The sequence below is a fragment of the Natator depressus genome, chromosome 2 (assembly GCF_965152275.1).
Source record: "Natator depressus isolate rNatDep1 chromosome 2, rNatDep2.hap1, whole genome shotgun sequence".
In the NCBI taxonomy this organism is placed as follows: domain Eukaryota; kingdom Metazoa; phylum Chordata; order Testudines; family Cheloniidae; genus Natator; species Natator depressus.
The window spans coordinates 119,381,037-119,399,533 of record NC_134235.1 but is presented as its reverse complement, the minus strand read 5'-3'; the positions used below and the strand labels follow the sequence as shown (position 1 = coordinate 119,399,533).

The 18,497-nt window shown below is 43.8% G+C and overlaps 1 protein-coding gene and 1 long non-coding RNA gene across 3 annotated transcripts in view; one reads left to right on the top strand and one right to left on the bottom strand.

The window, feature by feature from the left end:
* Positions 1–18,497, top strand: part of ZCCHC2 (zinc finger CCHC-type containing 2) — a 72,623-nt gene that overhangs the window by 42,901 nt on the left and 11,225 nt on the right. For both annotated transcript variants that reach the window (XM_074944970.1, XM_074944969.1), the window contains 3 exons: positions 1,521–1,656; positions 2,964–3,028; positions 4,827–4,921. In XM_074944970.1, coding sequence (XP_074801071.1) covers positions 1,521–1,656; positions 2,964–3,028; positions 4,827–4,921 — 296 coding nt within the window. The remainder of the gene's footprint in view (positions 1–1,520; positions 1,657–2,963; positions 3,029–4,826; positions 4,922–18,497) is intronic.
* Positions 17,648–18,497, bottom strand: part of LOC141982681 (uncharacterized) — a 71,451-nt gene continuing 70,601 nt past the window's right edge. Inside the window, exon 5 of the long non-coding RNA XR_012638172.1 lies at positions 17,648–17,742. This is a non-coding gene — a long non-coding RNA (uncharacterized LOC141982681). The remainder of the gene's footprint in view (positions 17,743–18,497) is intronic.

Genomic DNA, 18,497 nt, shown 5'->3' with positions numbered 1-18,497 from the left:
AAGGGATAGTTTTAAATTCTGCTACGTGGTTGTAGAAATGAGCACAAATGTGGTTTGTAGATAGTCCTACACAGCTTTTTCCAATTTTCTTGTATATTTTTGAAGTAACAGTATGTAGTCACTTTTTCAATGTTTTTGAAGTTGAGGAGAAGGAAAACAAGTTTAAAAAAAAATCTAAATCTAGAAAACTGCTGTTTTACCACTTTAAGTGTGAAAAAAGGAAATGAATCGTGAAACATTTCTATGAGCTATTAGGATTTGTGAGTTTGTAAATATCCTAAATTTTGTGTCAACGTAAGGGCTTATCTACACATAATAGATAATATAACAATTTAGGGTTCTTTAGAAATCACACTCTCTCTAACAGAACACATTTATACTCCTGAGGGCATTCTGCGCACAATATTTTAAAATTCTGCAAATTTTATTTGTCAAATGTGAAGGCTCCAGCATGGCATTGGGGATCACAGGCCACTGGCTGCACAGAGGTGGGAGATCACTGTTCAGCTCTTTCCACCCCACCCCCCCTTCCCTCGCCTGGGACTTGGACTCAGCAGTGAGGCTGCACCCAGCCCTGACACAGCATAAGGATTGGGCCTGCCCCAGAGACACCCAAGGGCCCTATCCCTTCATGTGGGCAGGCAGGCTCAGCAAGGCAGGATCCAAGTGTGGAGGGGCTCCCAGTGTGGGTTGAAAGCGTTCTGTGTGCGGACAACTCAGTGGGGGATCCAGGTGTGTGTGGGGGATCTGGATGCACAGGGGCTTGTTGCAGGGTTCTGGGTGCAACAGTAATGGGACTGTGCAGGGGGGTCCAAGTGAAGGTGGTTGGGGCTCAATGGGGGGGGTCTGGGTGTAGGGGGGATAGAACTCTGTGGGGGGGGCTCACGGGGAGATCCAGATGCTGGGAAAGTGGGTCTCAGCTGGTTGGGGCTTGGATCTAGGTGGAGATTCTGTGCAGGGGAAGAGGAAGTCCTGTTCTCCCCAGCCCAGCCAGGACTAGCAGGTGAGCCAGGCGCAGGGTAGGAGCCGACAGCCAGGTCTTCCCCAGTCCTGCCTCCTGCCCCACAGTGATTTACCTCTCTGCTGGCTGTCCTGACACCCAGAATATACTGCTGGGGAAGGTTGCATGACTGCTTTTGTGACTTCCCTTTGCTTCACTGTTGGTCATTTTTCTGCAGGGATGCAAAGAAATCTTCAGGGAACATAAATGCTGCACATGCGCAGTGGTGCAGAATTCCCCCAGTAGTAACACTACCACACATGTACACAATCCATAAGTATTCCTAGTATATAATTGCCTGTTCAGTAAAGTAAATTTTAATGTTGATCTAGCTTACAGCCATTTTTGTGTGTTTAAAAATAAATACACACACACAAAACATGTTCCACCTAGAGATCTATTGAGAAAGAGACTTTAATTATTTTGAAAACACCTATCTTCCCACTATGCTACAAAATTGGGCATGCTGTTATGGAAATCTCAGAAGTTTTTTATACTTGTGTAATGTGTTTTTCACCAGCACTAGCAGTACAAAATGTTCTTCACTGGATGGCCTTAACATAAAACACTCTGAACAGAATGGGGTAGTGGATTGGAGAAGAAAAAACTGCACTGTTCAACAGCATCCAGAGCACTGTACAAACTTACTTGATCAGGTGAGTCGCTTTCATTTATTTCATAATGGTAGGTGAGGATATTACCCAGAGCTCACCATTAAATTTCACTTCAAGGCTAGTTATGCACATTACAGTATTAATTCTTGAAACTGTTTAAGTTCAACTTGTTAGTGACTACATTACTTACAGCAACCCTCCTCTAACTTTTTGTATAATTCTTACTACTTCCTTACTAACAGCCATATATTAAATTTCCATAATTAAAATGTCCTAATGAGAGAGATCTGAGCAGAAAAGTCAATACTCAGTTCCACTCAGTTTCCTACAGGGAACAGCTTATTTTAATGGGTTCTCACTGGAGACGATTCAAAGCTTGATCATTTTTTGCCTAGTTGCAAACAGCAGCCTAGAGCAACTGTTTAAAATGGCTCAACTGAGGGCACTTAACACTTCGTTTGTATCCATTGTATCACACCTGCATTGTATATGCAACTAAAATGCTATTATCTTTTGCTGAAAGACAATTGTAGTGACATTTATTTGTGGCTATTCAGTTTCCATCGCCTTGATATTAGTGCAATTCTGTAATAGTTACTCTTGTTTGAAATAATTACTGGAGAAGTGGAAGAACTACATTGGTAGATACTTACACGTACTTAAACTTTTCATGAGTCATCTGCATTGTTTCTGAAAAATTTTTGTATGTAGTAACTAATACTTACTATGGTATATCTCAATAAATGGAATTACATTTATTTTTCATCATTCATACGAAGTTGGGTATTGACAAATATAGCAATATTGCAAGCCAAAAACAGCTTTGTGGGTCTTTCAAAATACACAGTTAACATTCTATAAATCTTACAATCCACTAACTTTTTCTACTTCTTAACTTAATAGGATATAAGCATGAGAGAGTAAACATTAAATACTATACTAGAGCAGGTTTAACCTGGTTTAAACCTGGTTTAACCTGCTCTAGTATAGTATTAAATATATTTATTTATTTACTGTTTCATGCTTATATCCCATTAAGTCACTGGCTAGTACCATTCAGCCAAGGCAGACCACATGAATGTCATTCCTGGCAATTTGAAATTAAGAAAACATTATACAATGCTTTTGGATTTCTAGAAAGATGCTTGTTACCATAATACTGTAGCACCTAGGAGCCTTTGCCATCAACTGTAAATGGGGAAAGACTATTGAGATTTCTACCTCTGAAGAATTCTTATTTAAACTTTGTGAACTTCATACTTTTGTCCAATGTGAGATGTAAATGTAAATTTTGCTTGGTTTTTGTTGAGTTTTGTTTTCTGACTATCATCATGGTATTTGTTCTCTAGCATGCTGGAGAGAAACGGGGCTTATCTGCAATAAGCAAGAAGAAAGGAAAGCCACAACTGGAAAAGTAGGTTTTAATTTCACATAACTAGTAACTAAGGACTTAAATATAATGCATGTACTCAGTGAAAATGTCGTTAATCCATGGTTAATCTAAGTGTTTGGTTTCCATTAACATTGAGATTTGAGGATTTGTACCTTATTTCCAGCAATTTCTTAAAATTTGATTCCCTCTTTTGACTGTTTTGAGCTTCATTCTGACTTGAAGATCTAGGTTTTAAAATGGATTCTGTCAAATGTAGGTATGCAGATTTTTTTTTTTAATGATTGCCTTTTTGTAAGTAAATACAAGGATACATTGGATGCTGTTCCTTTTTGACCCATTTGCTTCAGCCTGGAATTGCATGATGATGATAGGCAGGCATGTTGTGAGTCACATAAACATACAAATCCATAACTCCTTCTTGTAATTTAAGAAGAATATAATTAATAACAGATCTGTATAAAGAGAAGCTCATTCTTCCATATGAAGAGAAGCTAACATTTACAAACACTTTTTTGAGATCTGTCACAAAATTGCAACTTAGCCAAATGTGTAAGGGATGGAGGAGGGACAAAGAATTAGGCTATGTCTACACTATGATCTTAAATCAATCCGTTAGGTCGACTTGCAGACACTATATTAATTATTGTGGTGGCTGATGTCCACGCTAACCTCCTGTCAGTGGTGTCTCCTTACCAGGAGCACTTCCATCAACTGAAGAGGGGCAGTGTGGGGGACTGAGAGCCAAGGCTCTCAGCTCTGCACAGCTTCCCACCAGGAGCTTAGCTGCCTCCTGGGGCTTCTTTGCTGTGAGCCGGAGGCAGCTGCCAGGGGCTTCTTGCCTCCTGTAGGGGGAGAGACACCCAGAGTGCAGTTGGCTGTTGTGCTCATGGCAGGGAGCCAGGACCTCAGTGGACAGCAGGGCTTCCAGCAGGGTACCCAGGCAGCAGCCCAAACCAGGAGCCTGAGGGGCAGCCCAGCTTGGAGTGGAGACCCAGCAGCATCCCTTGGAACTATGAAATTGACAAGAATGACAGCCAACAGCCAGTGTGTAAGGAACGCAGTGTCTACGGACACTGCGTTGCCCTAACTGCACTGACATAAGCTTTGCCCTCTCGTCAAGGTGGCTTTATTATGTCCACATAGCAAGGGAGTTACATCGGCGGAAGGAGCATTTCAGTGTGTACTTCTCCACTGTTTTGTTGACGAAAGTGGACTTCATCTATATCCTGAACGGATATAGAATTTTCTTTTTCTTAACAGTGTGAAAGTTAGAGGCTGTAAAATTATCCAGGACACTTCATTAAAATGTTCCTCAATCTGACATTGCTTAGTGTACAGTAATTTGGTGAGGATGGACGTCTTTAAATTAACCACTACTTCAGCTGTTTCTGTAAGCTGGTAGCCCGTCAATGTGAAAAATTTAAGCCAGTTGCACTATTTTGTATTGTTATATATACATATAAGTTGAAATCACATACCATTTTGCTGTCTACCACATGGATGCTTGTAAGACCATCTGGTATGTGCCTCTGCTATATTTCTGTTACTTACCTGAAGAAACTTTAATGCTAACTCCAACTTCCCATCTGTTTTCTCGTTTGTCTTTACTAAATATACTGAATAACACGGGTTGCAATTTTGACCTGTGATATATCCCAATATTGACTTCTGTAGGGTACTGTTTTCACTGATAAGCACAGTTGAGGTCATAAGTAAATATTCCAGTGCAAATAAAAGCAATATTATACCTTTTGTAGTACACTTGGTTATCTTTGCCAAAACTACCTTTGAAAAATATTCTTTCATTTTATCTACATAGGGATAACATAAAGAAAACTGACAGCAGATTGAGCAATAGGATTAATGGAGTTAGAGTTGCAGCAACACAGCACATCCGTGCAGGGGCAGCAAAAGGTAAGACATTCCCTTCAGGAAAAAGACTCTTATTTAACTATAGTAAAATAGTACTCATTATACTTAGGAAATCTGTTAAAGCTGCCATATCTTTAATCTAGTCCTATTTTTTGCACAGTTACTACATGCGTGTTTAAGAGTACCCAGTGTTGAGATCCTCTGCTAGTGATTGTAATTGTTAGGAATTTATTTAATTTTAATATTAAAGGGCAATTCCAATATGTGTGTGTATTTTTTTTAACTGTTATCTAAAACACAGTAACTGTTTCCCTCTCCTTTTGTGCCCCTCCGTATTGAACACTTCCCCCCATCTCCTTATTTGTTTTGGACAAAAACCAAACTTAAGCCTGTTTACTTTTGTCTCCCATGTCAGCACAACTATTGATACCATATTTGTTAGCTTGGCTTCCCTGCCTCCTTCTATTAGCATCAAAGGAAAAGAATTGTAGGGTAGGCATAAATGGCTGCTTCAAACACAAGCAGTAGAGTGAAATGAGAAACTTTCTGAATCCGCACAAAACAGCAATTTATTATGGTTTATTTGTGTATACATTGAGAGGAAGGAGTCATTAGTGCTGCTGTCCTAACAACCTTTGTCTGGCTAGTATAATGATTAGTAACACTGAGGGTAGTGCAGTTTGAGAAAGTGAAGAGTAAAAGTGGAGAAAGTAGTGAAACTTTTACTAATGTTAACCTGCTCATTGTGTAGCAGCAAAGAGAAATGCAGTAGAAAATATCCTCATCAAATATACATTTGCTTTAAGGAAGATTGGTTTGTCTTAATAGTTTAAATGTCTTGTTTCCTAGTGTATTGTCAATATTTGAATATTTTAAAATGTATTTTAACAAAACCGAGGAACTGCAGAAATACCAACTTTTCACCTCAAATGGGAAACTTAAATGTGAAGTCTTGTATGAAATGCTTCCACTCTATACTTCAATATAATTGAACCAACCAGTAGAGGAGCTGAAACCAAAAGTTGAGCACTTCAAGAATTAAAGTACCTAGTAAATGGAACATTATCAGAGGGAAGAGGGTATTTTCTCCAATATCAATAGTAGCTCAAATAGCAGATTAAGTGAAGTACTGCTGAGGGAATTCTGCACCAACAAATTTTTTCACACAATATTTTAAAATTGTGCAAATTGTATTTGTCAATAAATAAATGTGGAGGCTCCAGCATGGCAGTGGGGAGCACAGGCCACTGGCTGCATGGAAGTGGGAGATCATCCTGCATGTGTGCACACATCTCCCTACCCCCGGGACAGGGACTCGACTGCACCCAACCCTGTTGCACACAAGGGCTAGACCTGCCACACCCCAGAAACACCCTGGGGCCCTGCCCCTCTGTGCCAGATGCACCAGGTGTGAGCAGGCAGGCTGAGCCCAGCAGAATCCAAATGTAGTGGGGCTTAGTGCGGGAAATGTGGGGTGAGAGGTTTCTATGTGGGGCAGTCTGGCTGCGGGCAGCTCAATGGGGGAATCTGGATACACGGGCTCGTTCTGGGGTTCCGGATGCAGGGACAATGGGACTCTGCAGGAGTGGGGGGGGGATGGGGCTCAGTGGGGAGGTCTGGATAGAGGGGGTTCAGCAGGGAGGACCCAGTTCAGGAGGAGTGGAGGTCCAGGTGCAGCTGTTTGGGAGGTGGGGGTGCTCATCGGGGTGGTCCAGATGCAGGGTAGGTGGAGCTTGTCAGAGTGAGGGTTTGATGGGCCTGCTTAGTGTGGAAGCCCCAGATGCTGATGGTGCTGAGGGGATACCGCATGCAGAGCTCCTGCTCCCCCCTCAGGTTCCCCTGTCCCCTTTTCTTCCCATGCCTCTCCTGCCCCTATTCTGCCCCCCTTCCTTCCCTCACTGCCTCTTCTCCCCCCACCGCTCCGCAAACTATATCCATGGGCATTCCCAGGCCTGTTAAAAAGTAACTGGCGCCAATGTGGCTTCCCTTTGCTTCCCCATCACTTTCTGCAGGGAAGCAAAGAAATCGGTGAGGGGACGTGTTTTCAGTGTGCACACATTTGCACAGAATTCACCCAGCAGTAAGTGAAGTCAAGGAGGGAAAAATGGGAAAGGGGGGTATCCCCAGCAGTAGGAGGAAGTTTGCTTATATTCTGGGTTACATTCAGCTGTTTGACTCTTTTTTTCCAACCTCAGAAATGACCTTTGAAAGTGTGTACAATGGTACAATATGATCATATGACAGTTGCAATAGTCAGCTCTGCTTTGGGTGCTGGTCCCTATGTGTATTCCGCACATGGGTATGCATGCACATCATGCACCCGGGTCTGGAGATTCGTAACAGTGTCTATTGGCCCACATATGCGCAGTTGCTTTCCTTGTGCTCTAGTCTTAGGGCATAAGAGGCAGTGCAGGCCAATGCCTCTGCAGTTTCTTCTTACCAGTGCGTGGCCAGAATGAGAATCCAGTGTCCACAGATTTCTCCAACTTTTTTTTTATATAGTCTAAATAGTTTTTATATTAGTTAATATAGCTTGTTCTTCAAATGATGGTTCCTATGTGAATTCCACACATGGGATATGCATGTGCCCCCTGCACCTGGATGTAGAGTCTGTCTGGCTTGCACATGTGCCACAGCTCTCCTCATGCTCCAAACCAAGAGCATAAAAGGTGGTGCAGGCTGACACCTTTCCAGTCTAGAATTATGCACACACAGGGTTCAGAAACTGTTTCCTGTCCTCATTCATTTCAGTGAGTGACGAACATCAATGCTGCCTCTATTGCCTGGGTGAGGACGCACTTGCCAGAAATATGTGCATCTGCTGCTCTTTCACCCCAGAACTCGTGAAGATCAGGAACTGAGACTCAGAAAATCTCATGGAGAAGGCAATGAGTCCCCAACCAAAGCTGTGCCAGGGGTGACCTCCCCTCATTCCCCCATCAGTCTCATAAAGCAGGCAGAGCCCCTCCTAGCACAAACTTGGGAACCAGAGGCTAAGACTGTGAAGCCTAAGGAGAAGGTATCACAGGAGTGCTGGGAGCACTCTCATAAACATAAGGACAAATCATCTTAATTTAAAACTGCCCCGAAGAAAGAGGCTCTCTCCCTGACTCCGCCAATGTTGGGAGTACAAAGTTGGTACAAAGGAGGTTTGGGATAAATACCTCCTGGTGGTCCCATCCACTTCTACAGCCAATGCACTACCAGTATGACACAGCCCCAGAGGAAGCCAACTGCCATGATGACCAGGGAAGCTCCAGTACTGACAGCCATGCCAGTGGATTCTCATTGTACCCCAGGGTGATCTAAGACCTCCATTTCCCGAGCGGACATCTTTGCTCAATCCAATCCCTCCTATCGGAACAGTCTCTATTCTGAGACATTCTTACAACAGAGGAAGAGACTGTCCTATTATATAGAGTTGTTCTCCTATCCCACCTGCCAGCCTTAAGATGCAACCGTCAGTTCTGCTGGAGATGAATGATATGGCTTTTTCTTTGGATGAGTCTTAGGCCCCACAGAAGTCTGTGTGACATCAGGCAGTGACATGACAAAGGAGCCCCAGATAAGATTGGACAGGAGAAAGGTGGTATGGGGTCATGCCATGAGGTCCTCCTCTGTCAGTTGATCCATCATACTGGCAATAATTGGGACCATGAGAGCCCTACTCTAAACAGCCAGGATTGGTGCAGGAATCCTATTTTGCCATTGCCTGGACATCCACGACTGGCACTGTTGAAATATACAGAACGGGAAGGTGAGCGAGATCCAACAGTTTTGTGAGCAACCTCATAATCTCACTTTTTGCCTACAAGTGGGACTCTGTCAGGACAGACAGTTGGCTGCTAAAAATTATCCACCATGGTTACACCATCAAATTTCTCTTCCCTCCTCACACACCCCCCTTCAGGAACCACTCTCACAAGGAGATTCTTTGCCAGGATGCAGATTTTTTTCTTCATTAAGGGGCAATAGAACAAGTACCACCTCAATATCAAGGGAGAGGGTTACTATTTCCCATGCTTCTTAGTCTCCAAAAGAGATGCAGGGTGGAGATCCTTTTGGGACCCGGGACCCCCTGACAACTGAACATCTTATTCAAATTCAGGTTGGTAACACTAGCATCAATAATCCCCCCCCTACAAGATGTGAATGTGGTTCATCCTTCTCAATATGAAGGACACCTATTTTAATGTAGATATTAATCTGTCCTACAGAATTGCTTCAGTTCCTGGTTAGTCAGGAAACATTACTAGTTTGGAGACCTTCCCTTTTGCATTAGCAATAGTGCTCAGAGTATTCATTGATGGGTGGCAGCCCATCTGAGATGTCAGTTTGTTTTCCCATATTTTGATGATTAGCTCCAAGTAGTAGGTCACTCCAGCCACAGAGTCAGATGAGTGACTTTGTTCCTGCTTCATCTTCTGGCGAAGTGCAGTGTTTCCATGAACAAAGAAAAGTCCATTTTGACAGCACAGAGATATACTTTATCAGAGCGACACTGGACTCCAGTTTCAGCAAGAGCTTTCCTCCCACTCTTTTCTGCACCCCTCACCCCCCCCCCAAACATTTTAATCAATGGGCAATGTATGCTTTCTCTGCTAGGCCACATGGCCTTATGTACTTGTAACACCATTTGTCAGACTTCATTTATGCTGCTTGTCAGATGAGGACCACATAAACACCAGAGTGACTATTCTCGCCAGGGTCATCATAATTTTAACCTGGTAGTCGAACCCAGAACGAGTGTGTGGGCCTTTCTCCTGCTCATGCATTCAGTCTGTATCCAAGCAATGTTGGACAACATCACCAGGGTCGCTTAGGTAAAAACAAGCAGGGTGGCGCAAGATCCCTTTCCTTCTGCCTAGTAGCAGTCAGGCTTTGGAATTGGTGCACAAGAAACCACATCGCTATCCAAGTGTTCAGAATTAATTAGCAGACAACCCAAGCAGGCAGTTCTCTGCAGACCATGAGTTCTGTCCTGAGCGAGACATTCAGTTAGTGGGAACGTCTCAATGGGCTCTCCATGTCCCAGACTAAGTAACTTCCCCAGCACAGCTCCAGAGCATCTATGGGCAGTGACTCCCAAGGTGACGCTCTCCTGCTATTGTGGACGGACCAACTCAGATGGCGTCTTTCCACCTATTCCCCTGCTATCACGGGTCTTGGGGAAACATCTTCACAACAGGGCAGGAGTCATTCTCACGGCACCCAACTGGCCCCGACCATTTTTGTTCCTGGAACTTCTGAGGTTGTCAGCCCTTCGTCCTATCAGGATTCATCCCTTTCTGAATCTAATTCAGGAAGGTGACAATCACACATCTCATTGGTCCACACTGCCTTTTATGCATTCAGTCTGGAGCATGAGGAAGGCAAGTGTGTCTGTACACACCAATGGACATTGCTTGCTGAGAATCTCTGGACTCAGGTGCATGGTGTGCATCCATACTTGTGTGGAATACAGATAGGGACCATACATCTTGAGGAACCTCCCTATTTGATCACTTCAGAGGTTCCTTTACACTCATAAACAGTATAGCTAATGGGCCTTTTGTAGTGAGTATCTTTTTTTTTTTTTCCTCCTCCCAGAGGTGACTTCTTTAAACTACCATTTTTTAAGAACTTCTGTCACATTACATTGTTGTCTTTTGGAAGGTACATTTTGTAGAAATTAAACAGTTCATGCTGGTAAACTATGTGCTGATTTGTTAACTGAAGACTCTACTATTGTATTCTCAGTGTTATAGCGTCAGCTGTGCTCATCTTGTTTAAAGATGAGTAACCAAACTTCTGGAAGAATGTTTGGAGACCGCTGATGGGTACTTGGAGTGTTGAACAGCCTCAACTGCTGATGGAGTTAATGAAGGCACTGCAGGAATGGTTTGCTTTTTTTAGTAGGGCTGTCAAGCGATTAATCGCATGATTAAACAATAATACAATATTTAAATATTTTTGGATGTTTTCTGTATTTTCAAATATATTGATTTCAGTTACAACGCAGAATACAAAGTGTACAGTGCTCACTTTATTTTTATTAAATTTGCGTTGTTAAAAAAACAAAAGAAATAGTATTTTTCAGTTCACCTAATAGAAGTACTGTAGTGCAATCTCTTTATCATAAAAGTTGAACTTACAAAAGTAGAACTATGTACAAAACAATGTAAAATTGTAGAGCCTGCAAGTCAACTCAGTCCTCCTCCTTCAGCCAGTCACTCAGACAAACAAGTTTGTTTACATGTGCGGGAGATAACGCTGTCCTCTTCTTCTTTACAATGTCACCTGACAGTGAGAACAGGCGTTCGCATGGCACTGTTGTAGCCAGTGTCACAAGATATTTACGTGCCAGATGCAGTAAAGATTCATATGTTCCTTCATGCTTCAGCAACCATTCTAGGGGACATGCATCCATGCTGATTGATGATGGGTTCTGCTTAATAACAATTCAAAGCAGTGCGGACTGATGTATGTTCATTTTCATCATCTGAGTCAGATGCCACCTGCAGAATGTTGATTTTCTTTTTTGGTGGTTCAGGTTCTGTAGTTTCTGCATCTGAGTGCTGCTCTTTTAAGACTTCTGAAAGCATGCTCCACTCCTCATCCCACTCAGTTTGGAAGGCACTTCTGATACTTAAACCTTAGGTAGAGTGCTGTAGCTATCTTTAGAAAACTCACATTGACAAAATGCAAAGAAGGTACCAATCTGCAGTGAAAGTGTTCTTAAAATGAACATATGCTGGGTCACTGCTATAACATGAAATATATGGCAGAATGCAGGTAAAACAGAATAGGAGACATACAATTCTCCTCCAAGGTGTTCAGTCACTAATTTAACACTATTTTTTTAATGAGCATCAGGGTGGATTTGGAAGTCAGGAAGACTCGGTTTAATCATGGATTTCTACATAAGTGCGTTCTTGTTGGTTGTTACCAACCTGAGGATCCTGTATGTTCAGACATGTTCCTTTCATCATCTTCAATGCAGCTTCCTCCTGAGAAGGAACACTTCTCATGATGTTTCATTTGGGCAACCATGCCTTGCCTTTCTTGGTTGTACTATTTGCATTTTGCATATATGCCTCTCTTACCCACAGGTTGAGGAACTTCATTAAAATATTCCCAAACTGGGTCTCTTATGGCCTGCTGCCGTTATAGGTTTTCCCTTCTAGTGAGAGAATATGGTAGATCTCAAATCAATGAAGGAAAGACCTCAAGACTTCTGTAATATGCTGCTCAAACAATTTCACTTTTGTTTCTACTGCCTGTTCCTCCCTTCTCACATTTATCGCCAGACTTCTTCTCGTTGTCCAGATCTAGTCTGCCCCAACAATCTTCTATTCATTGAACTTCTTGAAACTTTGCACTTCTAGAAAGAGGTAAGGGATGGACTCTTTGTGTACACATTTGCAGAGGGACAATAGGGTTGAGGTCTGTTACTTCTCATCTCTATATATTTCTTTAAAAACGTTTTTGCTGTTAACAAGCATGTTATCTCCTGGAAACACACACCCACAGTTTGAGAACTGCAAAACTAAGCATCTCTGCTGGTATCCTCTAGACTGAGCACTGAGTCCCATTAGGTAGATTAACCTAAATCTATACAGAAGCCCCTGGAACCTCATAAGATTGGATTCTTAATCCATGAACTATTGAAACTCACTTACAAAACTTTTCTTAAACATTATATGAATATATTGTCTCATACTATAGAATTAGATTTTATAATCCCTATTCCATGATATATCTTTGAGCTATAATATATCTTTATCTTTAAATAGGTTTTTTTCTCAAAAATAATTTTATCAAAAAAATCCGATTTAAATCAGAAATTTTTATTTTTTTAATCATTGATTTTTATCCACCATGATGAGCATCATCAGCATGGAAGTATGTCCTCTGGAATGGTGGCCAAAGCATGAAGGGGCATACAAATGTTTAGCACATCTGACACGTAAATACCTTGCAATGCCAACTACAGACGTGCCATACAAATGCCTGTTTTTGCTTTCAGGTGACATTGTAAATAAGAAGCGAGCAGCTTTTCTCTTCTAAACATACTTGTTCGTCTTAGTGATTGACTGAACAAGAAGTAGGACTGAGTGGACTTGTAGGCACTGAAGTTTTACATTGTTTTGTTTTGAGTTCAGTTATGTAACAAATCTACATTTGCACGTTGCACTTCCATGATAGAGGTTGCACTACAGTGCTTGTTTGAGGTGAATTGAAAAATACTGTTTATCATTTCAGAGCAAATATTTGTAATAAAAAAATATAAAGTGAGCACTGTACACTTTGTATTCTGTATGGTAATTGTAATCAATATATTTAAAAATGTAGAAAAACATCCCAAAATATTTAAATTTAAATTAGTATTCTATTGTTTAATTGCGATTAACCACGGTTAATTTTTGAGTTAGTCGCATGAGTTAACTGCACTTAACTGACCATCCTAATTTTTAGTGTCTTAATTTTTATTCAGTTGTCTTGAATTGTGATTTGCAGATAGTAAAGGCACTTTCCTTTTGGATTTGTGCCTATTAACGTAACTAAAATGTGTGCCAGGTGTCCATAAGTATTCAGATACCTCTGAAGGTGAAAAAATGAGATGTCTTAAGTGAGTGCTATTATATCTGCAGCAGTGGTGGTGTACCTGCCAAATGTTACTTACTGAATTCCAGAGAACAAACAAAAAATAAGATGTTTTCCTGTCTTCCTAGTGTATATCTGTTACTACATATTGACTGGAGTAAAGGTCACACCTGTCTAAGGTCACAAAGTCCTATAACTTTGATCTTGTTTCCATATAAAATATTTAGGCCTGTACAAGCTATAGGTATTGCCCCTTTCTCACTTCAGTTGTGCTTTCTCCTCTCCCCATTGGCCTCTTGGCTACCAGAATACTTTCATGCAGTTCTGATAATCCCTCTGCGTCACTAGAGTGATTTTGCTACAATGGCACAACTTGTAGAATAATTGAAATTGCACACTCAAATTAATGCCTTCAAATGGAGTGAGATTATTTTATTTTAAACCACCTCTGCAGTTCATGTATTCTACTGGTTGATAGTCTGGTTCCTAACTGGTATGATCAGAGCTTCTCTGCCACTTTACTCCTGGAGGAATTCTGCGCCACTGTGCAATGCAGAATTTCACACAATTCCTGGTTTACCCCCTCAGAATTTCTGGCTGCCAGTAGGGGCCACTGGACTCTGCAGAGGCCAGCTCGCAGTGAGCAGTGTGCCCACCCTGGTGGGCCTGGAGGCTGCACGCTCTTTTTGATCCTCATTCTCCCAGGGACAGGAGAGGGCCTGGGAGACCCAGCCAGCTCTGGCAAAGGGGTAGGGTTGCCAACTTTCTGTTTGCACAAAACCGAACACCCTAACCCCACCCCTTCCTGAGGCCCTGCCCCTCACTCACTACATTCCTCTTCCCTCGGTGGTGTGCTCTCCCTCACCCTCACTCACTTTCACTGGGCTGAGGATGGGGGTGTGGGCTCTGGCGTGGGCCAGAAATGAGGGGTCAGGGTGCGGGAAGGAGCTCAGGGTTGGGGCAGGTAGTTGAGGTGCTGGAGGGGGTGAGGGTTCCAGCTGGGGGTGTGGGCTCTAGGGTGGGGCTGGGGATGAGGGGTTTGGGCTGCAGGAAGAGTCCCCAGGCTGGGGGTGGAGCCCAAGGATTTGGAATGTGGGAGGGGGCTGTGGGTTGAGGTAGGGGGTTGGGGTGTGGGCTGTGGGCTCTGGCCTCGGGGTGCTGGCTCTGGGGTGGGGCTGGGGATGAGGGTTTCAGGGTGTGGAAGGGGGCTCTGGGCTGGGGCAGGGGGTTGAGGTGGGGTGGGGTGAGGGCTCTGGGGTGCAGGAGGGGCTCTGAGTTTGGGGGGTTGGGGTGCAGGAGGGTATACGAGCTCTGGGCTAGGGGGTGCTGGCTCGGGGCTGGGCATGAGGGGTTTGGGGTGCAGGAGGGGGGCCTCACAGCTGGGGCAGGGGGTTGGGGTTTGAGCTTGGGCCCTCAGGGTTTACCTTGGGCGGCTCCCGGTCAGCGTGCTAAGGCAGGGCTGCCTGCCTGTCCTGGTTCCGTGCTGCACCCCGGAAGCAGCCAGCAGGTCCAGCTCCTAGATGCAGGGTGGGCAGGGGACAGGAGGCTCTTTCGCGCGTGCCCCCTCCCCAGCTCCCATTGGCCAGTGACAGCTAATGGGATTGTGGAGCTGATGCTCAGGGCAGGGGCAGCATGCGGAGCCCTGTGGTGCCCGCACCTATGAGCCAGACCTCCTGGCCACTTCTGGGGTGCAGCGTGGTGCCCTGAGATAGGTAGGGACTAGCCTGCCTTAGCACCGCCAACCGGACCTTTAAGGGCAAAAACGGGACACCCGGTTACGCTATAAAGGGGGTGAGGAAGGGCAGGGCCACACCACATCATGTCCCCTGTGGGACAGTAAAACAGTTTGGGGGAGGCTCTGGGGGGTGCTGCTGTCTGGGCTGAGGGGTGCCTTGTGGCTGGGCTCTGGGAGGAATGGAGTGCAGGTGTCTGGGCTCTGAGGCCTCCCCCAAGCCCCATCTTATCCCCACCCCCAACTGGAACTGGGTTGTTGTAGGGGTTTCTTTAACTGTCTACTCCTGGGGAAAATCATCTTTGCTGTTGTCTGTATTGTTCACATACTTGTTGACAGGTATTTTTGAAATACATTTCCAAAATTATTGAAACTGGAGTCATTATATTCTGTTTTAACAGATAAAATATGCAGAATTTTTAATTTTTTTGGCACATAAGTTTCCCAGGAGTACCATTTTCACTTCTGTACTTTCCTCCCCTCCTCCTCCTCCTCCAGCTATTGTTGTGAGGAAGAGGGTGGGGAGAAGCATTGTTGGAAAGCAGGATTATAATATTAGAGGTAACACTTCAGCTATTCATTAACTACTTTCCCTTTTCTTCTCACCCTCCTCCTTAGTGGGATTTTAACACAGTAAATCTAAACTAATATCTCAATTTTAACTTTTGTTCTTAATCACTCTGCTTTCCATATCTTTGCTATCTATCTTTTTCCCAGGCTCATAATCTGTCGTCTGCTTTTTTTCTCCCATATATCCAACTAATCACCAAAGTCACATCTTTGCCATTTCAGATCTTCCCTCTCCTCACTGCATAAGTCTTCTGTTCACGCACCCACAGTCTGTCCAAAATGCTACTGCTATAAGTTTGTCTTGCTGGTCTTTTCACCTTTGTCCTGTATCAAGAATTCATTCTCTCCTCCTATTTTTTTCTCCTCTTTAGTAACCCCATCCCTTTCCTGTTCTGAAGTGTTAATCCTATTTGTTAGAGGATTCTCTTATGAGACTTAAGTACACAGACATTTTTGAAATTTCAGCAAGCCAATGTGTGGACTCCCCTAAATATGTAATTTTTTTAACCAGCTCTAATAGTAAGCTATCCAAGTAGAGAACATTTCTTAAGTTCTAGAAGGTAGTGTTCTTCTTCGAGTGATGTCCCTGTGGGTGATCCATTTTAGGTGTTCGTGTGCCCCTGCTATCATAATTGGAGATTTATAGTAGCAGTGCCCAGTTGGGTCACACATGCACTGTCCTCGCCTCGCACTGCTTCAGGCAGTTATCTGGCTCTGTGCGACCAACCCTCTCAGTTCCTTCTCTACTGCTTTTGGCTATGAGTTGGAGAATTTAGCATCGCCTCAGAGCTTACTTAGCATAAAATAACCCCCCAGTTATTTCTCGTTTTATTAGAGACAGTCAACCCTTTTTTGTTTCTTTTCATCCTTGTCTATCTCTTGAAGGGGGGAAAAAAATCTGTTTTCCTGATTAGAAGTAGGTTTTCGTTGAACCGTTATTTTCGGTTCTCCCCTCGTGGGGAGACAAAACTCTCCCCTTAGGGGCATTCCCAGTTCCCCAGGCTTCAAACACTGCCTCACCTGTAAGCTATCGATACCAGTGTTGGACGGACACTGAGTGTGTCCACTGCCTAGGCGAGATACACGGACCTCAAAAGTGTCCACACTGCCATAAGTAAAAGCCAGGACCAGGAAAGCCAGGGACTTGCAACTGAAATTACTCCTAATGGAGAAGTCCCTCAAGCCTGCATTTGAGCCAGAAGCACAGACCCCCATAGTCCCCCCAGGCAAAAGTCACCCACAGCAGCCTCTGACAGAGGCTCTTCTTCTTAGGCTCAGACAATCAACCACCCAACCAAAAAGGTGGCTAAAAAGTGTACTTTGGATTCGCCGACTTGGGAAATGACCAAGAAATGGCAGTCCCCGTTCCGACATACACAGTTGGTACCGACCGCACCAGAAGTTTCTACCACTGAAGCTGTGGCACCTTCTGGTACCATGGGTACCACAAGAGAGCTAAGGACTCCGAGCCAGCTCAGGTATAGACAGTAAGGGGAAAACGAAACCTATGCTGCCAACAAGACACTCTGTACCAAGCAGCTCCATGCAACTACAGGGCATGCTTCCACCTACCTTCGGTCTACCACAACCGACGTGTACAACTATATCAACTTCGAGTGATGTCCCTGTGGATAATTATGTGAATAATTTCACATAAATTGTATAGACTTTATTGAATTTCTTCCCGAGGAGAAAAAATGAGTTTAGAGCCCTCACCTCTGAGGGACAACTGATTGCTTGCCAGAATGGCATTATAGGCCGCCTTGAACACTGCAGACATGGCAGCATGGTCTACAGCTACTGTGATAGCCATGAGATGATCTTCTTTGTTGCATCTCTCTGGAAAAGCCCGGAGAGATGCAATTAACAATTGAGGATCTGCTGTTTTTGAAGGGCTCAAACTCTTCATGGCCAAGACAGATGAGTCTTTACACACCATCAAGGGCAACAGTGAAATCCCTGGGAATTTATACTCCTAGGAACAAGAGAAGACAGAGTAAATATTATAACGTGCAGAGATACTGGTCTACACCATAGACACAAACACTTAGTATGAAGTACAGGGCCAAAAACAGGGGCCCGCAAGAAGACGCCAGCCTCCACCTCAATATGCAATATCTAACAAACAACCTCCCACCAGCAAGTTTGATGTGTTGCTCGAGGACTTGAGAACACCACATCTTTCAGTACTGGAACCCCTCCCCATCTCTCACCCATTTGCAGCCTAATTCCTTACTACTCAGTCTGGCAGTCCATCACAACAGACAGATGGGTACTGGAGATAATTGAGGTTGGATACTTCATCCCTTTTACTCCCCTCCCCCCACATCCTCCCTCTCTCTTCAGGGACCCCTCTCACAAAGCCTTACTGCAACAGGAGGTAACCCACCTCGTACATCTAGGAGCGGTAAAACTGATACCAACAGAAGGGGAAGGGCTTCTATTCACATTATTTCCTCATACAGAAATAAAACAGGAGGGTGGAGACTCATTCTCAATCTTCCACTCAACAACTTCGTGAAGATCCAATATTTCAGGATGGTCACGTTAGCCACCATAATTCCAGCCATAGGACAGGATCGTTTCCAGTACAAGATCCTACGCTTTGGCCTATCTGCTACTTCTCTAGTTTTTTCAAAGGACCTTGCTATCATGGCGGCCTATCTCCGCAGGAAAGGAACTTCGATACTCCCATACTTAAATGACTTCCTGCTGAAAGCACCTATACAA